We start from the raw sequence: 25,347 nt of genomic DNA on the forward strand, positions 1-25,347 counted from the left end.
TGTCACCTATTCTGGACATGATCACAACCAAACATTACTTGTATAAGCAACAAAGAGTTTTAGTGACACACCTCGCAATTGTTATTACTGCTGCGGCTCCAGTATGAAACACTTTTTAAGACATAGCGATGCTACAAGCATTGGAAGCACGACCAATTCTGGACACCACATTCACAAGAGCAGACTGTTGCGAGAGCAGAAGCGGTGATGGTTCTGTAACAGGGGGCACTCTCCCAGTTTGCTCCTTGCTGGTTTTCCTCAGAAGGATGGAGGTGACTTCTCACCATCAGCAGGCCCAGTGGAATAAAATTCAGAATTAGTTATTTCCATAAGTTACAATCAATGTCTTGACTCACTGTTGACATTGGCTGGCAATACTCATTGAGGAATTGCTTTGTAAGCGGCCTTCGATCTTTTGAAGGTAGCTGATGCCGCCATATCCCAACGCCTCTGCAGTGAGGGAAGGTGGCATATGTTTTGGACTTATACGCACCAATCTAGTAAGTTCCTCTGACCCCGCCCACTCAACGCTGTTCTTCATCTATCAAACAATGATGACACTTGTCATGTAGCCATGTAGTATAACTATTTTGGCCTGCTGTTCATGTAGGCACTGGTCAGTCTGCCGAATTATCAGGAATGCTGGTGTCCTGAACTCAGATGATAGTGAAGACCCCTTGGTCCATCCGTCTGCCAGTGGCAGGCAGTGGTGTAGAACTCTTGTGACTGGTGTTTATGGTGAGGTACCAGTCTCTTCTAGTAGTGCCTGTTGTTGCTCAGTTGCATGTGGAAATCTACAACAGAGTTGTGCCAGAAGTTGTGTTACTGTAATCAGGGAATCGAGTGCAATCATTACAAGTGCCAACAGTCCATCTGATTGACTGCCTTTCAAGCTAAAATGCTGGCGTGTTTACAAAGTGAATTAATGGCGAATATTTAGCAGATATCAACTGTTGTGAGTGCACAGGTCTTTGTATTACAAAGGCATCAATGGTTCTCATCTGTGGTGCTTGCCTAATGAGTTTGTTGTAGTATAGGACTGGTTCGTAAAAGCTCTTGGCATGCATTGTTGCGTTGGCAGTGATCCTGTCTTACTGTTCTGCTACTGCATTTCCACTGAGATCTGCTGTCTGGCTTGCCAGAACCACCGATGGTACGTTTTCCCCTGACCTACTCTCGGCGATGAAATGTTATTCTTTGCTCCTGCCTTGTGTTGACACCACAATAATGTAAGTGAGGTAGTTTTGCTCTGGGACGTAGGATATTTTAACCATTTGCTGCCTTGTACAAGGCTGGTATGCCACAGTGTTAACTTTTTTGTAGATCTTGCATTTCTTTACATCAAACAATCATCACTTTGATTAACCCAAATCTGTCAAAAATAAGGAAATCTCAAGAAGCCTCTACAAAGTAGGAAGTTGGTCTTATACTCGAGGTTGTCATGTACATATGGAACATTGTTCTTCAAAATGCAGTATCATATTCATAATTATGAAAGATTTAGTAGTTATATATGAACAGCCTGTAGAAGATACTAAAAGGTATCAGATAGATTATATAATGGTAAGACAGAGATTTAGGAACCAGGCTTTAAATTGTAAGACATTTCCAGGGGCAGATGTGGACTCAAACCACAATCTATTGGTTATGACCTGTAGATTAAAACTGAAGAAACTGCAAAAATGTGGGAATTTAAGGACATGGGATCTGGACAAGCTGAAAGAACCAGAGGTTGTAGAGAGTTTCAGGGAGAGCATAAGGGAACAGTTGACAGGAATGGGGGAAAGAAATACAGTAGAAGAAGAATGGGTAGCTTTGAGGGATGAAGCAGTGAAGGCAGCAGAGGACCAAGTAGGTAAAAAGACGAGGGCTAGTAGATATCCTTGGGTAACAGAAGATATATTGAATTTAATTGATGAAAGGAGAAAATATAAAAATGCAGTAAATGAAGCAGGCAAAAAGGAATACAAACGTCTCAAAAACGAGATCGTCAGGAAGTGCAAAATGGCTAAGCAGGGATGGCTAGAGGACAAAGTTAAGGATGTAGAGGCTTATCTCACTAGGGTAAGATAGATACTGCCTACAGGAAAATTAAAGAGACCTTTGGATATAAGAGAACCACTTGTATGAACATCAAGAGCTCAGATGGAAACCCAGTTCTAAGCAAAGAAGGGAAAGCAGAAAGGTGGAACGAGTATATAGAGGGTCTATACAAGGGTGATGTACTTGAGGACAATATTATGGAAATGGAAGAGGATGTAGATGAAGATGAAATGGGAGATATGATATTGTGTGAAGAATTTGACAGAGCACTGAAAGAATTGAGTCAAAACAAGGCCCCCAGACTAGACAACATTCCATTGAAACTAATGACGGCCTTGGGAGAGCCAGTTCTGACAAAACTCTACCATCTGGTGAGCAAGATGTATGAAACAGGCGAAATACCCTCAGACTTCAAGAAGAATATAATAATTCAAATCCCAAAGAAAGCAGGTGTTGACAGATGTGAACATTACCCAACTATCAGTTTAATAAGCCACAGCTGCAAAACACAAACACGAATTCTTCACAGACGAATGGAGAAACTAGTAGAAGCCGACCTCAGGGAAGATCAGTTTGGATTCCGTAGAAATATTGGAACACGTGAGGCAATACTGACCCTACGACTTATCTTAGAAGAAAGATTAAAGAAAGGCAAACCTACCTTTCTAGCATTTGTAGACTTAGAGAAAGCTTTTGACAATGTTGACTGGAATATTCTCTTTCAAATTCTAAAGGTGGCAGGGGTAAAATACAGGGAGCGAAAGGCTATTTACAATTTGTACAGAAATCAGATGGCAATTATATGAGTTGAGGGGCATGAAAGGGAAGCAGTGGTTGGGAAGGGAGTAAGACAGGGTTGTAGCCTCTCACCAATGTTATACAATCTGTATATTGAGCAAGCAGTAAAAGAAAGAAAAGAAAAATTCGGAGTAGGTATTAAAATCCATGGAGAAAAAATAAAAACTTTGAGGTTCGCCGATGACATTTTAATTCTGTCATAGACAGCAAAGGACTTGGAAGAGCAGTTGAATGGAATGGACAGTGTCTTGAGAGGAGTATATAAGATGAACATCAACAAAAGCGAAACGAGGATAATGGAATGTAGTCGAATTAAGTCGGGTGATGCTGAGGGAATTAGAGTAGGAAATGAGACACTGAAAGTAGTGAAGTAGTTTTGCTGTTTGGGGAGCAAAATAACTGATGATGGTCGAAGTAGAGAGGATATCAAATGTAGACTGGTAATGGCAAGGAAAGCGTTTCTGAAGAAAAGAAATTTGTTAACGTCGGGTATAGATTTAAGTGTCAGGAAGTCTTTTCTGAAAGTATTTGTATGGAGTGTAGCCATGTATGGAAGTGAAACATGGACGATAAATAGTTTGGACAAGAAGAGAATAGAAGCTTTCGAAATGTGGTGCTACAGAAGAATGCTGAAGATTAGATGGGTAGATCACATAACTAACGAGGAAGTATTGAATCGGATTGGGGAGAAGAGAAGTCTGTGGCACAACTTGACCAGAAGAAGGGATCGGTTGGTAGGACATGTTTTGAGGAATCAAGGGATCACAAATTTAGCATTGGAGGGCAGCGTGGAGGGTAAAAATCGTAGAGGGAGACCAAGAGATGAATACACCAAGCAGATTCAGAAGGATGTAGGTTGCAGTAGGTACTGGGAGATGAAGAAGCTTGCACAGGATAGGGTAGCATAGAGAGCTGCATCAAACCAGTCTCAAGACTGAAGACCACAACAACAACATATGAAAAGCTTTTGACGTTAGATTCTAAAGGAGCTTTAAATAAGGCACCATGGTTTGAAATATGTATTAGCACGAGTGGTGGACTGGCAGAAAGATCTCACATCTATTGCTCAACAATATTACATATCAATAGAGAAAGTTGTGCAAAATTGGTGGCTACATGTTACACATATTTTTAGTCAAGAATTTAGTTTTCATTAGTGTTTTTTTTTTTTTTTTTCCTTTTGGAGCTGTGTAGTTCTTACACTTTTATTTATTCCTTATTACAAATTTGGACTACAAAATAAAAATGGTCAGAATGACAGTAGAAAAAGAAATATGCTCAACAAATAAATGTCTGGGGTTTATACTTATCACAGTTGAGCAATTTAAGTAGTAATGGTCTTTAAACTAGTAACAGTCTATATAGTTACTTTAGATCTTTCTACTGAATTGTTGCTAAATGTATATCTATTATAAAAGATAGTATAAAACAAATAACTTTTTGCAGTGCGATGTACATTCACAATCACTCACTGGCTTATTAGTAAGAGCCCATAATATCCCGTAACAATACCCACCACATACAGTCTGAAATAATCACACAAAATAAGATCACAGGTGCACCACAAGAAACACCACCTATGAGGACCACACATAGAAATATGTATCCTGCCAAACAGGAAGGTACTGTGCAAGAGGTCTGCACAAGATGCCTGTCAAGGGAACTGTCTCCGACATTGCATGCAGGAAAGATTGTATACGATCCCGGCTGTGAGCCTCATAAAAAGGTGAGCGTAGTATGTACAGGACGAGAGCAAAGGCACGGCGTGACACCTCCATGCGCTGCTGTCTTGTAAGTTTGTGCACTGTCTTCCTGTATGCACACAAGCTGCAAAAAAAAAAAAAGTATTTTAAAAGAGATGTACAAATCTACAGCAAATATTTGGTGGTGAAATGTAACTATCTTTTACATCTTTGATTCACCACCTTTCCTCTTGTGCAAATAGTTCTGCCAGCAGTTGCATAGATCAGAATAATATATCTTTTACCACTTGATTTTGGAAAATTTTACCATAATATTTCTTGTATGTGCTTTAGGAAATCTGTTACACTTGTTGCACTGTGATGTGAAAAGTGTGCAAGAAGACAAATTCTTTAATTTGACCCTCTAATCAATCAGTCCACCTTCCTTATGGTGATAATGAAGTAACTGCACTAGCAAGACAACAGTTTACAGATTAAAATCCCTATGTGCTTCTAGCTGCCCATGAGGACAAACAGTGTGAGGAGGTGGTGAAATGAATACTGAGGCTAATGCTATCTATGTGACTAAATCTAATTTGGTAGCTCAGATGGTTGATTTTATTAAAACTTATACGAGTATCAACAATACGTAGCATTGTCTTACCTGACAACATCAACAAGCAGTGAAATGAGCCATGGTTTCCAGGATTTGGGCCCATGGCGCCACATTGCGTAAAGATGCAACAGAGGCTTAACAATATACACAACCTGTTCAAAAAGGAGAAACAATGAATGTGTAATATTGGTAAAACCAATAATAGCTGAACAAGAAACTCCATAACATTCATGTGCAATTAGGTAACTTACTAGTATCATGTCAGGGACTTATTTTGGGAATTTATATAGTGTGTAGGAGCACCACACACAAAGGTATATAAATGGCTATGAGCCACACAAACTATTTAGAAAGAGTAGCACTTTATTCAACACTATATTCAATTAGTCTGTAGCCAAGTCTCAAGAAATATCAATGAAGCAAAATATTTCTGCAGCGACTTTTTACTGACAGTACTAAAGCAACATAATGATGGTGAGGCTACAACCTGTCACTTACCAAAAGAAAAGTAGTGTGTGGTAACTAAGGGCTAAAATATTGGGAATGCACTCAAATTGTCAACAAATCTGCATGAAGCGCTTATGTAGATCTAAGGGGATACATGTTATGGGTTAAACTAGTTTCCTACAGTAATGAATCAGTAAACATTGAAGCATCTGCAAATATGATAATATGCCAGTATGAATTCTCGTTATCTTATAGAGGGTGCTATAATATGAATTAGATGTTTAATATCTGTGCAGGATCCACACTGGTCAGCACAAACATTGACTTAAATGAAAGTTACTCATATCCCACCCATCACTGGCATGTCATCATCTTAATACTACTTTAAAAACACACAATTTGTGACAGTTGACCTACACTGTTCACACATTTTTTAGCATAAAATGTTGCTGATTTATATTCGTAAGTTTTCTGTTGCATACTGTTCCATAGCCCATACTGTTATATGAAGAAAAGCTGACTACAATGACTTGCATTTTTATCTAGAATACAACATTATACTCAGTTCTTACCTCCGCTATTATTGTCTCCTTCTTCAGAACTTCTCTAATACTGTGGCTATTCTGTTCATATATCCCATTCTCTGGCACTGATTTAAGTGGCTTCCAGTCTCTCAAATGAATTGGAGGAGCTGCAGCAAGTTAAATTATAATTAGTTACTTTTTCATTATTTTACAATGTTTTTAATTAAAAACACAAATAGTAAATATGCACATCAACAAATGTATTGCATCACCTCAGTATGTCATGGTGGTATGTTGCTATTGTGACTGTTACTGCACCAATCAGAAGGTACCCTTATGCTGATTATAGTGGTGGATCATAGGTAAAATCAGTGGGAGTACTGCTCCACAACTTTTTTAGCCTTTGTTTTAAAATTGTGTAAAAGCAAAGAAACACATATAAAAATAAAATTTATTCAGGAACCTGATAAAATCCTGAAAGAACAGTCAAATATTTCTACTTACTTTAACCTAAATTGTTACAGTTCAAGCTTGATCTGTTCACTTAAAAAGAAAATCCATTCTTTTTGTTTAAATCTGCACAGAAAGATCACTCATTTTCTCCCTGATCTCTGGAAGACATTGAGAAAATTTTTCTCCACTGAACACATTGCAAGAGCGTATAATCTTTTCGGCTTAGTGCTTTCCAGTGTTGATAAGCAGCATTCTCTGGCTCTGTGTAGTTTTGCGAGCTGCCAAGAGGAATTTAATCAGTTTCATAATTTCACTCAGAACAATGTCTACATTTTTTTCCAAGATAAATTTTAACAGCTCAGTTAATTTCCAGTATTCATGAATATCAGATGTGCAGTACACTATGTTCAGTTTCAAATTTTTCTTTGTCAATCACGGAATATGCTTCAGCTGTCAGAATTATTTCTCATGTATGATGTTCACTCTTAAAATTTGGGAGCATTTCTTGTTGGACAATTTAGAAGCTGGTAGGTGTTTAGTAGAAGAACATCTGTTCATTATTTCAACACATACATGCACTTTCTTAGGTTTGATCCTGAGAGTCTGCATGATTCTCTTAATACTTTTAAGTTTCTTAATTCTAAAATAATTCTAAATTTCCTGACGAAGCAACTGCCAGTTGCGAAAGCTTGTAATTCTGTGTGTGTGTTTTGTTCATGTGCCTGTCTGTCGGCGCTTTCCCGCTTGGTAAGTCTTGGAATCTTTGTTTTTAATATAAAATAATAGTTCTGAATACTGTTATATATTTATTAGCATTAAACACACTAATTTCTTGACATTGTATCTGATTGCAAATCATTTTAAAATGAGGCATCATCTTATGAACAAGCTCTAAACAAAACTTGAAATTACTAACATTCAGGTAGTTTAAAATTCCTATTACTTATGCAATGGTTTGATCTGCATTTCATGTCATTAAATTCTGGTAAGGCTGTTTTTTAAAGGTTGCAAATGTTCATGAAATTGACTTACGGTTTGCACTTTGAAGTTGCACCTTCTAGCAGATGCAATATTGTAGTACCTGTGTCGTTATGATTACGATGTGAAGTTCCTTTGGGCGTACATGGTGGATGTGAAATGCTGACATCCTAATGCTTTTTGGGAATGGACACTCGTTACGATGATCTTGGAAAGAATATTGCAACAGCCAGAACTTTCAGAAAAAAAATATTCAACCATTTCATTAATCTCTCATTCTTGAATTAAGTAGTTGTGCATAACAGTGAATGAAATGTGCATTACTATATGTTACTTTGGTTTTTGCTCTAACTCCTGGCTTTTTGCCTTGTCAGTTTTTTTACCATTTCCTTGAAGAATTATCTCCTATTATTGTAAAACGCGTTTTGATATGCCATTGCAGTTTGATTTTCTGGAATTATGAATTCTCAAAAATGTTCAAATATTTCCCCATTCGATATGGTATACCTGTATAGTATAGAACAAGAACTATTTGTGTGTGTTCCATAACATCTTTTGTGTCATCAGCTATGAGAGCTACAAAGGGAGCATTTCCTTATTTTTTGCCCTTATCTCCTATGTATCAGGCAGTCAAGTATCTCATTTAGAATCATCTTAGAAACACCTTTGAACCTTGCACTTGTTTCTAAGCAATTCTTCAACTCTGAATATAATTGTGATGCACAAATTACTAATACGTTTTACTCTAAATACTGCTAGATTTATTGAAGTGTCGTTTCATCTTGTCCATGTAAGGGTGTATCTACAAAAGAAAATTTGGTCTACTGTTTTGGACAAAATTTCATGTTTCTTTTTGAACTTTATATTATTCACATTGAAGTTCAGTATGTAGCACTAATTTTCTCCTCAACATTAGCAGTTCCTAAAAGTGACAGTGAAACTACAACCTGCTTCTTTGACTTCTCATTATTTTCAGTTTTTTCTTTCATTTTGTTTATATGTCTAAAACCACATTTTGTCCACATTACATAACCTCCAAACAAAAAGTGTTTTTTTTTTCATCACAGCTGCAAAGCAATCTTTCACATTTGTACCATTCAGAATTACCTGTAAAGTTATGAATATATATTTTTACTGTTGCCAATGCCTGGCTGTGCTATGAGAATATCAGGTGTCGAACGACCCCTTTTCGTAACCAACTTTCTCACACAAAGGCAGCTGTGAAAACATTAGATGTCTAAATTCACTTACAGGTATAGAACTTATCTCCTGTGGATGCAAGGCAATTGTTCAGGTTCTATGGGGGGGGGGGGGGGGGGGGAGGTGGAAGCAGGATAATAGTCTAATTCTACACTTCATATCTTTCAAGAAAATGGTACATGGTTAAGCGCAACACACATAGAGTAAAAAGTTGCCTACCGTCAACATGTTAGGGTTGGTCCTGTAGAAGAGTGCACCTTCACATGTAGTTCCATGTGTGTCCATGTGCATGACAGTCAAAAACCACATTGCTGTAATTCTGATACACGAAGTTGCTATCGCTAAGTCGCATGTGATGGTCAAGAAACTTACAGCTTCTACATCTGGTGCATGGCATCGGAGGTGGATGCGTACCCTCCTGGTTGTTTTCCAGGGGACATTTCTGCCTGAGCGAAAGCTGGATGGTGGGATACAACAGGAAGCTTGACGTCCCCTCTGTCACTTTGGGGGAGAGGAATGTTCGGCCATAACCACAAACACCGGTAGGAAGGTGAAGAACACAAGAGCAGAGAAGGCTGTGAGATGACATCAGCCAATAGTTCGCTGACTAGGATCACACTACGACAAGAGCAGTCTCTGCAAGAAGAAAATATAAGCACCGCTCCTGCCAGCCTCAGCCGCAACATACTAGACCGGCACTAGGAGAGCATTATGATAAGTTATTAGTGATCCATATCCGTTGCTTGTATGGACATTGTTGTTGTTGTGGTCTTCAGTCCTGAGACTGGCTTGATGCAGCTCTCCATGCTACCCTATCCTGTGCAAGCTTCTTCATCTCCCAGTACTTACTGCAGCCTACATCCTTTTGAATCTGCTTAGTGTACTCATCTCTTGGTCTCCCTCTACGATTTTTACCCTCCACGCTGCAGTATGGACATAGTATATAGAGAAAAACACTGACTGTTTGCCTGTCGCCATCGCTTGTGTCCTCGTAATACAAAGTTAAGTATTGTTTATCTTCTTTATTGTAATAAAAACTATTGATGTGATTTGCTTGACTTGCTGTATAGCATTCCAAGAACGCAGCATCCTTTAAGCACCCTATATGAGATGAATGGGCAGGAACCCACAAGAGCGATAGATCAAATCCAGAGTAATGTCCTTAGGAAGGAAATGAAGTCCAAGATGAACATGAGCCATCTCATGAAGCCAAGGTGGTGAAGGGTTCACACCCATTAGAAATGTGGCAGGTAGCACGAAGTTAAGCTGCCAGAGCAGTACCCAAAAGTGAACTCTGGAATTAACACAGAAGAAGAGCATGTCCCATACTGTCACTCAAGGGAGTTTTCAAAAAAGAGGGCATAGGATGGGTGCCAGGGCATAGCAGATAAACAGTATACGTAACCGCTGCAAAGGCCACTACACTGGTATGGCAATGGTAGTTTGGCAGCTTCTAGAGACTCTCAACCAGGCTAGTGTAAAAGGCAGCAGTGTCCAAATGGATTCCACAATGGTGGATTGTGTTAAGACAATCCCAGATGGAAGGATGTGCAGAGGAGTACACGAAACACCCATAATATATTTTCAAACAAACAAGGGATCGGCACAAACAGAGGAGGATGGTCTTACACCCTCCCCAGGAAGTATTACTTAGGACACACAGAACATTGAGAGACCACATACAGTGTGAAGCCAGGTAAGACATGGGAGGATTAAGGAAGTTTCCTATCAAGGATGAACCCCAGGAATTTCGTAGTTTCAGCAAATGGAAAAGCACCAGGCCCAATATGTAAAGATGGTGAAAGAAACCCATTGCGCTGCCAGAAATTCATGCACATAGTTTTGTCAGTGGAAAAGCGAAATCCATTGTTGATGCTCCTAGAGCAAAGATAATCGAGACTTCGCTGAAGGAGCCACTTAACGAGACAAGTTCATGGAGGACTGCAATAGATAAAAAGTTGTCGATGAAAAGAGAGCTGGATATGCCCAGCAGGAGACAGTTCATAACAGGATGAATGACTATAAGAAAGAGGACGACACTCAAGACAGAGCCTTGAGGCATCCTGTTCTCCTGGATAAAGGTGTCCAACAAGCCCGAATCCACAAATACCTTGAAAACTCAGCCTTAAAAATTCTTGAAGGAAATGGGGCAGGCAGTCTCTGAACCCCATACATATAGAATATGGAGGATATCAGTCCTCCAGCAGGTGTCACAGGCTTTCTGCAATCAAAAAAATCATGGCCCAGTCTGGTATTTCGACAGAAAATCGTTCAAGACATTGGTTGACGAAGTGATGACATGGTCAACTGCAGAATGGCATAATCGAAATCCACATTATGCAGTGGTTAGTAGAAAGCGAGACTTGAGCCACCATACCATCTGGCCATAAATCACACGTTTCATCACCTTGCAAACACTGTTGGTGAGAGAAATGTGGTGGTAGCTAGAAGGAAGATGTATATCCTGGCAGGGCTTAGGTACGGGTAGGACAATGGCTTCATACCAGCATCAGGGAAATGTGCCATCTGCCCAACTGCAACTGTCTGTGTTAAAAGTTGGGCGCAATGTGCACAAAGTGGTGGGGGAGCATCACTTAACAAATGACGATGGCTAAACAGGCAGTGCCCAATAAACAACTTGGTTAAAATGACTTTCTTGCGGAGAGAGGGCCGAGAGGAGGTTGTCCAAGCCACTGGGAGAGGCTTAATAAACCAAAGCTTATTCTCATGAAAGGAGGGCCAGTGGCAATGCCAAAGTGACACCAACTCCTGACAGATGGCAACACAGAGATCATCGGAGCGAATGTAAGAACTAGTGGGCTGAGGTAGGAGGACTGCACCAGCCTTGTTTCCTGTCAGACAGACATGACTAGGAAACCACATAAACATCAAAGTGGCATCATCAAGAGTGAGCAAGTGACAATTTTCCTGGACCCGTTGCACTAAGGAATGGATGGTGTACAGTGCAGAGAGGCTTTGAAGGGTGCTGAGAGAGTATGAGCCGATGACACAATTTAAAAGCCTGTGTTGCCGGATGTACCATACTTCGTGGCCTGATACATGGGAAAGAGCTCTGCTGTAAATACTGAGCAGTGGGGCGGAAGCCAATAATGAGAATCGTCTGTGCCAATGACGAAGGCACACCCGACACCACGGTCAATCTGAGAGCCATCAGTGTACACAAAGGTACTATCGTGAAATTGAAGGAGAGAGTGAGGCTGGAGTAGTGTCCTTAGGAAGCGAATAAAGGCCAAGTTGAAGATGGATCGCCACATGAAGCCAGGAAAGTTGGAGGAAGCGTGAAGTTGGTAACAAATAAGAGAAACACACCATATACTGGTGATCAAAGGAGTCATCAAAGAAAAAGGCATAGGATGGGCGGCCACGCATGGCAGACAAATGGCATGCATACCTGCTGAGAAGAAAGTCACGGCGGCAGTTTCTGCATATAGAGACACTCACTGGGCTAGTGTAAAAGGTGCCAGTGGCCAAGTGGATGCCACGATGGTGGATAGTATTGAGATGGCGAAGAGCGAAATTAACGGAAACGGTTTTGTCATTGGAAAAATGCAAGCCATTATCGATGCTCCAGGAGTAAAGATGATTAACATATCGCTGAAGACACCACTCAATGAGACATATCCGTGGAAAACTGCAATAGAGGGCAAAATCGCCCACATAAAAGGCAGCCAGAGATGCCTGACGGGAGACAGGTCATTACAGAGTTAATGGCAATAGCAAAGAGGACGATGCTCAGGACAGCCCTGAGGCACACTGTTTTCCTGGGTAAAGGTGTCCAACAAGGCACAACCCACACGTACCTTGAAAACTCAATCTTTTAAAAGTTCCTCAAGGAACTGAGGCCGGCAGCCATGGAAGCCACATGTGTAGAGTGTACGGAGGACACCAGTCCTCCAGCAGGTATGTCAGGTTTTCCTCCAAATCGAAAAACATGGCCACAGTCTGGGATTTCCACAGAAAACCATTCATGACATGGATGGACAAAGCAATGAGATGGTCAACTCCAGAACAGCGCACTCTAAATCCCCGCTGTGCAATGTGTATGAAATTGCAAGACTCGAGCCACCACACAAGCTGGGCATGAATCATACACTCCATCACCTTGAAAACACAGCTGGTGAGGAATATGGGGCAGTAGCTAGATGGAAGATGTTAGTCCTTACCACGCTTAGGTATGGGTACGACAGTGGCTTCACACCAGTGTCTGGGAAACATGCCGTCTGCCCAGATGTGGTTGTATGTATTAAGCAGGAAGTGCTTGCCCACAGGAGAACGGTGTTGCAACATCTGAATGTGAACAGCGTCTGCTCCTGGGGCAGAGGATCAGAATAAAGTGAGAGCATGATCTAGATCCCTCCACAGTAAAGGCGGCATTGTGGCACTCATGATTCTGAGAAGAGAGGGGTATCACCAGAGCCTCCTCCACTTGTTTCCGACGGAGGAAGGCAAGGTGATTGTGAGAAGAGCTCAAAATTTCCACATAACGGCAGCCCAAGGTGTTGGAGATAGCAATAGGGCACATAATGACATTGTCTGCTACTGTCAGGCCAGAAATTTGGGAATGGATCTTGGTCCAAGAGAGCTATCGGAGGTTGTCCCAAACGATGGAAGAGAGAGTGGAACAGTTAAAAGAACTAGTGAATGAAATCCAGCTAGCTCTTTTGCTATCCTGAACAGCACAACGACACTGTGCATGCACCTGTTTATAAAGAATGCAGTTTGCCATTGTAGGATGAAGGTTAAAAATGCAGAGAGCACATCTCCACGTGCGAATTTTGTCACGGCATGCCTCAGTCCACCAAGGGATGGGGGACACAGCATGGTAAAGAGGAAGTGCAAGGAATGGAACGTTCTGGGGTGGTAAGGATAACATTTGTAAGCTATTCCATCACAACTGGATCATCACAACTGGGGAAATCTTGCTTGTCAGTCACCAGGAAAAAGTAAAGCCTCCAGTTGGCCTTAGTAAGCTGCCATTTGGGTGTGCGCGCAGGTGGGGTAGGAGTCAGCAAACAGATAGCATATGGGACATAGTCACTCCACTAGGTGTCAGAAAGAACGGATCCCTCAGGACGATGGGCAAGCTGGGCAGTGCAGAAGGATAGGTCCAAATGGGAATAAGTGTGTGCGGAGTCTGAAAGGAACATGGGTGCTCCTGTGTTAAGACAGAAGAGATTAAGGTGATTAAGAAGGTCAGCCAAGAGGGCACCTCTCTGACAGGCTCTGCAAGAACCCCTAAGGGGACTGTGTACATTAAAACCACATAGCAGCAGAAATGGGTGAGGTAGCTGCGCAATAAGCTGGGAGAAGTCTGCCCTGGTGACTTTGCATGATGGAGGAACATACACGGTACAAAGGGAAAAGGTCAAGTGAGGAAGGAAAAGGCAAACTGCAACACCTTGAAGATGGGTAGTCAGGAAGATAAGTTGACTATGAACACTATCCCCTATGAGCAACACGACTCCCCCATGAGATGGAATGCCAACCTTGGGCAGACTGTCAAAACGAACCGAGAAGAAATGCGAAAGCTCAAAGCGGTCATGACAACGAAATTTTGTTTCCTGAAGGCAGAGTACAAGTGCACATTGTGATTCTTCAAGCAGCTGTAAATCCTCTTTGTGGGACCAAAAGCTACAAACTTTTCATTGGAGGAGAGTCTTGATGAGGAAAAAATGAAGGTGTCACGTCAGTGGCTGATGATTGCCAGCCTACAAAGACTTGCTTCTACATGTTAGTGAGGCACGAGGATCCTGCTCCACGAGGTCTACAGAAGCATCAGCTTTCGTCTGCTGTTGGCCTGCAGAGGCCGCCACAGAAAAATGGTTGGTGTTGCCCACCAGAGACATGGAGGCTGGCGGGACGAGGGTATCACGTGGCAACACCATTGAAGAGGATCTTTGTGTCGGTGAGAAATATCATTTGCCTTTGTTGGACTACTATGAGCCTTTCTGGTTAGCAGAGGAAGACTCAGGCGTTGGTTGGCTGGAGGGACATAGTAAGTCTTCACAGGAGTATTCTGTCTGTCCTCTCCCGCCTGCTGGTCATGTAGCTGGTGACTTCGCCCCGTGAGGCAAGAGTTTGATGGCTTGTTGCACAGCTGCACGAGGGGACAGAGATGTTATCATGACACTGGGCGATTTTACAACCTCAGAGCTGAATCTGAGGTTGCATGTCTGTATGGCCCAATCCTTCATGGAGCAAGAGGTACCAATAACAGTACTTTAGGTGCCAGATGATAGAACAGAGGGTTTCTGACTAGCCAACAACTTGTGAGCAACCGGGTAAGGCACTTTTTCCTTGCAAATGGGTAAGGCACTTTTTCCTTCATCCGAATCTCCTGGGCAGCCTGCTCATCGAGAGACACGGGAAATTGTCGGAGCAGGTGGCATGGTCGCCTTTGCAGTTGATGGAGTGCAGAGAAGGAGGTGTACAATCACGCTCATGATCATCCCTGCTAAAGGTTGAACATTTGGCTGGGTGTCAACAGGACTCTCTAGTATGATTGTAATGATGACACTGATAGCCGTGCATAGGGTTCAGAATATACAGTCTAATTGTGATAACTTCATAACCTGCTTTGACCTTTGGTGGAAGAACCACTCTATCAGAAGTGAGGAAAGTGCGTGTAGGCACTAAGGAGGCATTAACTTTTTTCATCACTTGACTGACGGCAATGACACCCTGATTAAAGAGGTACATATGGATTTCTGCCTCTGTCAGACCATCGAGCAGCCTAGTGTAAATAGCACCTAGGGAAGAATCCAGCATTCAATCAGCCTCAACAAAGAAGAGCTGTGGAGGAGCGAAGCTGCAAGCAGGTGTTGTGCTTTAGAATCAGAAGTAGTCTCCAAAAACAAAGTACCACTGTGTAAATGACAGCTGGATTTGACAGCAATTGCATCAACAGCTTTCTGAATAATAAATGGATTTATCATTGCAAAGGACTGTCACTTCAGTACAGGAAACCACAAGGAAACTTGGTGCAGACAAGAGAGTCTTTGAATTCTTAGCCTCATTTCGTTTACATTTCATAGCCATTGACTGTAAAGATGATTAGCTCATTGCGAGAAAATCCTCCATGACTGCCAGTGTTTCCAATGACATGCTCCTTCCAACTGGTTGCCCCTTCAGAAGGTGATTGTTCACACCTCCTGCTACCTGAAGGTAGCAGCTCACGCGCGATCACCCCTCCCTGGGCCTGGCCTGTACCAGGGTGTATGTGCGAACCCTACCTGTCGACCCATGGCTGGGTATTATGTGTTACCCAGTCATTTGTTACAAGTTAGACGTGTGGGCCGGCCTTCAGGAGTGCACAGGGAGGAAAAAGAAGGAATCTCAGATGCCAAAGCAAAGAAAGGATGGGGGGAAAGTGAACAAAGAAAGAAAAAAAAAAAAGGATGAAAACAGGATTAAAAAAAAAAAAAAACAGTGGTGAGACTGTACTTATGTCAGCCGCTGAAAATGTGGAACACATTCCAAAAAAAACCCCAGACATGTTCCCCAAGGAAGGGAGAAAAGAACAGCAAGAGAACAGACATGCAGCATGGAAGGGAAAGGATGCTGCAAAGGCTGGGGCCCCATGGTAGCAAAGTAGAAACACACCAAAGAGCTGCGGGCCCCCTGGGGATAATTGTGATTGTACATATGAACAAAGAAGTGCTTGCCTGCAAGAGAAAGATGCTGCAAAATCTGAATGTGAACACTGTCTGGCCCTGGGGCAGAGGATCGGTATTAAGTGACAGCATGGTCTAGCTCCCTCATAGTAAAGGCATCATATTGTGGCATTCATGATTCGGGAAGGGGAAGGGTATCACCCGAGCCCCCTCCCCTCGTTTCTGAGGGACGAAGGCTAAAAAAAAAATAGAGAGAGAGAGAGAGAGAGAGAGAGAGAGAGAGAGAGAGAGAGAGAGAACGAGGCCCAAGGTGTTGAAGATAGAAATAGGGTCCACAAATACACCATCTACCATAGTCAGGCTGAAAATCGGGGAATGAACCCGGGTCCTAGAGAGCCAATGGAGGTTACCACACATGACAAAAGAGAGAGTGAAACTGTTAATAGAACCAGTAAAAGAAAATCCAACTAGCTTCTTTGCTATGCCAACGATTGCGGCTGACACTGGGCACACAACTGTTTATAACAAATACGGTTGCCCATTGTAGGATGACAGTTAAAAACATGGTGAGCATGTATCCACATGCACTTTGTGTCGTGGCATGCCTTAGTCCACCAGGAGACTAGAAAACAGCAGCGTAAAGATGAAATGCAAGGCATGGAACATTCTGCGGTGGTAAGGATAATGTCTTTAAGGAACTCTACCTGGTCACCACAACTTGGGAAATGGTGTTCATCGAAGACCGCCAGGGAAGAGCAAAGCCTCCTATCAGCCTTAGAAAGCTGCCAATTGGGTTTACAAGCACGTGGGGTAGGAGTCAACAAACGGATAGCATAAGGGAAATTGTCGCTCAAGTACATGTCAGAGAGAATGGACCACTTGAGGTAATGGGCAAGCTGAGCAGTGCAAAATGAGAAGTGTGGGTGGAGCCTGAATGGAATGTGGGTGCTCCAGTGTTAAGACAGATGAGGTTGAGTCGACTGAGAATGTCAGTCAAGAGGGAACCTGTCGGACATGTTCTCAAAGCGTCCCAAAGGGGTTGATGGGCATTAAAAGTCAGCGAGCAACAAAAAGGATTGCGGAAGCTGACCAATAAGCTGAGGTAAGTTTGCCCTGGTGACAGTGATGATGGAGAGATGTAGATGACACAAAGAGAAAAGGTGAAATGTGGAAGGAAAATCCAGACTGCAAGAGCTTGGAGCTGGTTGTTCAACGACATGATTTGGCCACAGATGTCATCGTGGAAGAGCATATGACTCCCCTACAAAAGTGAATGCTGTTCTCAAGAGGAAGGTCAGAGTAGACCAGAAGGAGATGTGGGAGATCAAAGCAAGCACACAATTTTGTTTCTTGGAGGCAGAAAACAACTGGGCGCTGCAATTACAAGAGCAGCCATAATTCCCCCTTGTTAGACCTAACGCTACGAACATTCCATTGGAGAAGAGTCATCATGGGAAAGGGGAGGAGGGAACAAACTGAGGTAGTCACCTCGGTGGCTACCAACTGCCAGCCTTCGAAGAGTCACTGCTATAGGGTGAAAAGACTGGAGGATCTTCCATGAAGTCTACAGAAGCGTCGGCATTCTCCGAAAGTGGGCCTGTGGATTCTAAGGCAGAAAAATGGTCAGCAGTGTAAGCCAGTAAAACAGAGGTCAGCTGAGTGAGGGTATCATGTGGTGACACTGTTGAAGAGGTGTCCGAAGCAAGGACGGTAAAGACCTGTGACGAAGCGAGCTGGGATATTTTTACTTTCCCTCTTGTTTTGACAACTGCCTCCTTAAATTCTTTTTCTTTCATTTTTGACTAATTACTATTAACACACGTGAGTATAATCTGCATCTTCATAAAAGAGAAAGGTTGGTGTCGTATCAGCTGCCGCACAGCAACCGTCAACTCGGCGCAGCGTGCTACAACACACGCGGCACACAGCGAGTACCGCTGGCTCCGCACATAATGTCAACAACTGGCGCAAGTGAACACGTCGTCACGGGGTTAGCGGCAGCGTACACACCACTATCGATACGGATTACCCTGGCGGCGCTGCCCTTGCCACCAGAGTGAGCAACCATATAAGGGCGCCATCTTCCAACACTCTGATTGGCCGGACCTGCAGATTTAAGCGAGCTCCCTGAGCCCGTTTAACCAGTTCAGTCTTCGCCAATGACTGTGTACTACCCGGCTGCTGGATTCACGATGACCGAACTGTACTGTGGCCTCCCTGGCTGGAAACTTGCTGGTTGGCAGCGGTTTGGACTTGTTTTCTCTACTAGTGACTCTGTTTTCTCCTTGGCACTACAGCCAGCGAAGTGTTGTGTAGTTGGACTTAAGTTTTGTTTTGAGTGACAGAAGGTCAAATAAATTTGGTTATCACGGAATATTTGTTGTGTTATAGTGCGGACATAACAGTTGGCCCTCAGTTTTAAAGAATATAATGCCAGATCTAATTCTGTGCTTAGTTTTAGGTATGTAATTGATCTGCTAATTTATTTTGACTATTACCAGTTAGTATCTTTTGTTAGAGGGTGAAGTCAGTAATTATTTCGTAACTTAAATTCTATTGTTGATAAACAAATATAAATTCTGTACTAATTATAAACATTTGGAGGAACCACTAATAGTATTCTTATAAGATATATTTGACTATTTGAAAACATGTTAGCAAAGCCAGCCATTAATTAATTTCAAAGTAATTAACAGTTTTATCAAAAGTATTGTTTGTGTAACTATATACGTTAATTTCATGATAAATAATTCGTCCTAACTGTTGTAGTAGAAGAAACTGTTAAAAAGAATCAATTTTTTGATGTATTCAGTCAACTTAATGAGTTAAGTTTTGATTGTTCAATGTTTAATTTACAGAAATTACAATGTGAAGTTTTAGTACCTATTATTGTGAGGATATAAGGAACCAATTTTTGGTCCCGAGACAGTCAGTCCATGGCCGAGTTTCAGATAAGAAACCTTTATTGGTTAGAACAACAATGATGCTTCAACTTAACTGTGAAATAAGTGTTACACAATTAGTCCATGTGTTAAAACAATTACACTGTGTGTTCCATACAAACCTGATTATTCTGAAAGAACTGTGAATTATGTGCTTATGTTTTTTACTGCTTACAGATATTCAACAGTAAACTATTGTAGCAGTATGTGGATGTTCACCTCCAAACTATTAATGAGGCTTATTGAAAGTTAAACAATAGTGCACTGCCCATATTAAATGTGTATATGGGGGGGGGGGGGGGGGGGGGAGGGGGAGGGGGTTGTGAAAAGTGAAAGTAAACAACTGTGAAACACAACTGTGGCCCTGTCGGCTACATCACTTACAGTAGACCGTACTGCACGTCCACCCCCTACATTTTTTTCAGCCAGTACGTCGACACCGAGGACAACAGAAGAAGAAATAAAGTAGGCGGACCGTCACAGACTCTTTGTCTTTGTTTGATATCTTAGCGCCTTTACGGTTGGCAGATGAAGACTCAGACATTTATTGGCTGGAGGGATGTAAAAAAATTTTCGCAGGAGTATTCATTTTATCCTTTCCGGCCTGCCGGTTGTGTAGTAGGTGATTTCTCCACCAACAGGGGTGAAGATTTGGTGGCTTGTTGCTCAGCTGTAGGAGGACTTGGGGATGCTATTGTGACACTGAGCGATTTCACAACAGCACTACTAAACTGGAGGTTGCAAGTTTGCATGACCATGTTTTCATGGAGCAAGGTGTAGCAAGAACAGCACTACATGTGCTGAATGGTAAAACGCAGGGCTTTCAACTTGCATGTGACAGGGTATGGTACTTTTTCTTTCAACCCAATCTCTTGGATGGCCCACTTACCAAGATATACAGGGCATTCACAGAATAAGGGGACGTCGTCGCCATTACAACTGATACAGCAGGGAGAAAGAGGCGGGAATTAGACCTCATGATTATCTTTACCACAAGTAACACATTTGGCCGTGTTTCGACAGAACATGCAAGTGCAGTTGTAACGTTGACACTGCAAGCAACAAATCAGGTTTGGAATGTACAATCTGACTGTGGTGACTTCACAGCCTGCCTTAATCTTCAATGGAAGCACTACTCAATCAAATGTGACAAAAAGAGTTTGTATCAACCTCTTTCAGTACCCAATGGACTGCAGTGGTGCCCTGACCAGAGAGATAAGTTTGGAATTCTCTCTCAGTCAGACCATCAAGAAGCCAAGTGTAACTAACACCACATGAAGAATTCAGCGTACAATGCACCTTGACACAAACAGGATAGTCATGGAGGAACGAAGCTGTAAGCAACTGTCGGGCTTGAAAATCACAACTGGTCTCCAAAAGCAGAGTCCCCTCAATAACAAACAGATTGACTGTAGCAAAGGTCTGACCTTCCTCAGCACGTGATACCATGAGGAACTGAGGGGCAGCTGGGAGAATCTTTGAATCTTTAGCCTCATTCCATTTAATGTAGACTGACATGGTGATTGGCTCCTCGTTGTGAAAAAATCCCCCATGACTGGTAGCATCTCCAATGGTGCACTCCTTTCAACTAGGGTCACCCTCAAATGAGGGCTCACCTGCCTTAGGTGATTGTTCGCACCTCAGATCACACCTCCCGAACTTCAGCCAAGAGGAAACAATTGGCAATTTATGAAGGAAATAGCACAGGCAATCATCCCTCTCTGTGTCTGGCATATACCAGGGGGTATGTGTGAACCCTACCCGTCAAGCTGGAGCTGCAAATTCAGGAGCACACAGGAAGGAAGAGGAAATAAAGAAAAACCTCAAAAGCCAAAGTGGAGGAAGGGGAGGAGATGGAGAATGAAGAAAGAAAAAATAGATGAGGGAGTGTCCCGATGCCGGGGGATTGAAACTTCAGAATGGATTCCCAAAACTATCAAGACGATGTTCCCCACCTGGAAGGGGTAACAGAACAGCAGGAGGATAATATACAGCACGGAAAGGGAAGAGGTACTGCAAAGGCTGGGGCCCTGTGGAAGCCAAACACAAACTCATCGAGATCGTCAGCATTTTGGTGACAATTTAATCTTAGAGGATGATGATAGCCCGCATGACTGTCATGCTGTTCTTGTGAACAGGTTTCTTCAGCATGCTGGGATGACCAAAATGGATTGACCTGCATGTTCTCCCAACATGAATCCAACCGAACATGTGTGAGATCGATTGAATTGAGCTATTTTTGGATGTCGAAAATGACCATGCACTTTGCATGACTTACAGAGAATCAGTGAGTGGGACAATTTGGACCAGAGTTGGCTTTATGATCTTATCAATAGAATGACACGATGGATTCAAGCATGCATTTGAGCAAGGGGATGTTCCAACCCTGTGCTCAGAGCCAGTTTTTGTTTTCCGTGCAATGAATTTTGAAATTATGAGGGTGATACAAAACTTTTGTTGATCCACGCTTTTTACTACATGAAAACTTTTGTAAATTAATTTCTGAGTAATAACATTTATTGTAACTGATAACAGACGAAATACAGTAACAGCTAAAAACATATAAAACGATCTGCAGCAATGGCCACAGGATGTGCGTCAGTCTGTCCTTTTGTTTGATATTTGGTTCTTTGCCATGGTTGGTTTGAAGAGGAATTATAAACCACAAAATGTGAAAAAGAGTGATTTAACAGTTTATCAAGCCCACGGACTTACCTTGAACTATTGAAGGTAAATATACATAGTTTGCTGTAATGTAATCTACTCCAAAGAATGCATGCAGTGGAACTTAAATTTTGCAAGTGCACTTAACCATAAGCACCTAAAAACATTATTAATTTTTGGCATTCAGAATCCATGGCTTAACGATTATCAGTATTTTGGTGGTATTTGACAAACCACAATTTGTTCCGGATTTACTTTAATTCAATTGTATAAGAAATAACTGCCACATTCTCACTAACATTGTATTCACCAAACTACCTGAAGATACAGAAGCTGGAACTAATTGGGTGCACTGCTTTTCAATAATGCAAAATGAATTTAATAAATACAATGTCATTAAAAAACTCAGTTGCAGTTAAGTGCATATAGTAAAGTTTCAACGTAACTTAAGTACTAACAAAAGATCTAAATGTATCAGGATTCTATTTTTTAAATTATATCTATCATTGAATGCGTGTGAAAAGACACCACAACAACATACAGATACAGAACACACTAAACACTGCATTGTTTGAATTTGCAATTTAATAAAAGCTTACCGCCCTGAACCTTCCTTATAAGCCTCCCTGACCTTTTCAGAGCAAAAGACATTGACTCCAGTTTCCACTTTTCTTCTTTCCTAATTTTCTCCTCTTCAATGGTTTTACGTCTTACAGGAGGAACTGGTGGATTTTGTATCACATGTTCTTTATAATTAAAGAGGAGATGCAGTTTAGCAGCACATCTGTAATTTATTCAGCACTGAATTAGAATTTACAAAATGTCTGTATGGATAAAATGCAAGCATCCTCAAGTCTTTTATGGTAGTTGCACATAAAAACACTCTCTCTCAGCTTTCAGAAAAGGTTATGTAAATCTGAAAGGTATCAGTTCCCCTTCCAAAGAACACAACAGATGCCAGTATCAATAAGAAACTGTTAGTAAAACAATTCAATATCTGAGAAGAATAAATTTTTGGTTATGATGGAGATATCAGTGATTGTTTTCTATTGTCTGACACAATCACGTAACTTCAACAATAAATTATTGGTTTCAACCAACGCCGTCCATCTTCAGATAAGAAGAGGAAGCAATGTGAGTGTGCTGCTTTCTTTTATGATCTGAAGATGGTTGAAAAGTAATTTACTGCAGAAAACATATGAGACTGCACCAGCACCAGCCAATAAAACACTTTCATCATCACCATAATCATCTATTGCATTAGTGCCTAGAGCACAAAAACCAAGAGACACAATCACATTACAAAAGGATAAAAAACAGCACTCCTTCCAAAAATTACAAAACACCATATTTAAAAAAAAATCCGATTAAAAAAGGAGGTCGCTCAGTCACAACATAGGATATGTCCACTGCAGATGGTAGCCCATCATTGCTGTCCTTCAGCTTAATCTTCCACTGCTGTTGGCCCCACTTCTTTCAGAATGAGACTTTCTTTGCATCCTTGGATGTTCCCATGGCTGAGAATGGAGGACTCGGTATGGGACTTACCTATCAGCTCGAAGGGCATGGCCAATTCACTGTAGCCTCTTGTGCCGTAACATTCTGCCACTGTAAGAGTCAGAAAAATTTGCACCATGGCGTACCAATCAACTCTGACACCATATAAGTATCAGAGACACAGCACACAGGAAATATAAAAGGCACCCAACCTCTGACAATCATCTTGCCTACAAACAACTACACAACTGAGTTAGCCAGTCACTGAGAAATGCAAGATTTAGGTACACCCACCCATTAACTGAGGACCTTCACAGGCCTTCTGTCTTGTGGAAAAATCCACAAGGGCTAGGAATATGAAATTCCCAATCTGCATCTGAACCTCTTGTTTCAGTCGAGAATCTAAACGAGTATTTCACCATGCCTACATCTCTACTTGACCAACACACAAGGATGCAAACCTTTGAATTCCTTGAAGTACCTGTGGTTGGTACAACCAAAAATTTTTTCTGCAGCCGGTAAGCCTTAACACAGTCATGAAGTCAATTGTGCGAATTCATTCTGCAGCTGCAGGACTCGACAATATTACATGATCAATTTCCTCATTGGCCCATTACTATCGATAATTACATTTTTTAAACCATTCCGGCCTGGAAAAAGGGACACATCAAACCTCTAACCAAACACTAATCTGCCAAGAACATTCTGATTACAGGCTGATCTGTATTCTACCAGCATTATCTAAGTTTGTAGAATACATAGTTCATGATCTGCTTGAGCAATAAATAAATAAATAATAAATATGTGACTTTCAAAACTGCTGGTACATGTCCTCTTTCATTCTTCATTCCCATTTATCTTCCGCTTCCATGATACTGCAGAGGAGCCCATAGATCTTTCGAAGTCCCCTACCTCTCAAAGGCACAGGTAGCTTCTTCAGTAGTTGCTGATGATGTCACTGTTTCACAAACACAGAAAAGTACTGGCTACACTAGTGTCATGTAAGCTGAATCTTATTCTCGTGATATCAGATGTAACTTGAATAAATTGTTCACACTAAAGAACATGCAATTGGTGTTTATTATTTGTTGATGCACTTGTTTCATCACTTTATTAGTCAGCGTGGAACCCAGGTTTTGAATTCCTGAACTCTTTGACAGACATGCTCACTGATAACAACGGAAGGAAGGAGGGCTGAATGGCATGGTACACTAAGATATTTGGCTTTATCCTTATTTGTCACCAGTCCAATTTTCTTTGCACTATGGACGTATCGGGAAGTATCTGTGCATACTTGCTTCACAGTGTCACCAAGAACCATGACATTGTCGACAAATTCCAGGACTGTGTGTGCTCCCAACATCTCCATTTCTCTGATCTGACCTGATCAGTGTCACAGCTTACTTTTCCAATGCCAAGTAGAACAGTATTGGTGCCAATGGATCTCTGTCTCAATCCATTTTGGATACTGAACGATGGTGATATTTGTTTCCCAAACCATTCCAAACAAGTTGATTGAGAGTAGCAAGCGGCAATTAACTGGATATGTTTTGATGCGATATGAAATTCCTCTAATATATTACACAATTCATGAAGTGGTCAATACTGTTACAAGTTTGTTGAAAATCAATGAAGATAATGTGTAATTTTTGATTGAACTCGCAAAACTTCTCTATCAGCTGCCACAAGGTAAATATGTGGTCAAGAGTTGACCATCCATGGACAAAGTCCCATTGATAGTGTCCTACAATTTCTTCAGCCTATGGCTTCATGCTGTTTAGTAGCAGTGTTGTAAAGACCACTTAAAAAGAAAAAACACCCATCCACTAAATGTGCAATAGACTTTGAAATGGTCCCACATCGTGTACT

At 41.7% G+C, this 25,347-nt stretch overlaps 1 protein-coding gene across 3 annotated transcripts in view; it reads right to left on the reverse strand.

Moving 5' to 3' along the window:
* Positions 1-4,032: 4,032 nt before the first annotated feature.
* Positions 4,033-25,347, reverse strand: part of LOC126281655 (peroxisomal membrane protein PEX16-like) — a 54,277-nt gene continuing 32,962 nt past the window's right edge. For all 3 annotated transcript variants that reach the window (XM_049980792.1, XM_049980791.1, XM_049980794.1), the window contains 4 exons: positions 22,581-22,765; positions 6,159-6,277; positions 5,188-5,291; positions 4,033-4,668 (listed from right to left, as the gene is read on the reverse strand). In XM_049980792.1, coding sequence (XP_049836749.1) covers positions 4,419-4,668; positions 5,188-5,291; positions 6,159-6,277; positions 22,581-22,765 — 658 coding nt within the window. In that variant the 3' untranslated portion in view covers positions 4,033-4,418. The remainder of the gene's footprint in view (positions 4,669-5,187; positions 5,292-6,158; positions 6,278-22,580; positions 22,766-25,347) is intronic.

Source organism: Schistocerca gregaria, chromosome 7 (genome assembly GCF_023897955.1).
Source record: "Schistocerca gregaria isolate iqSchGreg1 chromosome 7, iqSchGreg1.2, whole genome shotgun sequence".
NCBI classification, from domain to species: domain Eukaryota; kingdom Metazoa; phylum Arthropoda; class Insecta; order Orthoptera; family Acrididae; genus Schistocerca; species Schistocerca gregaria.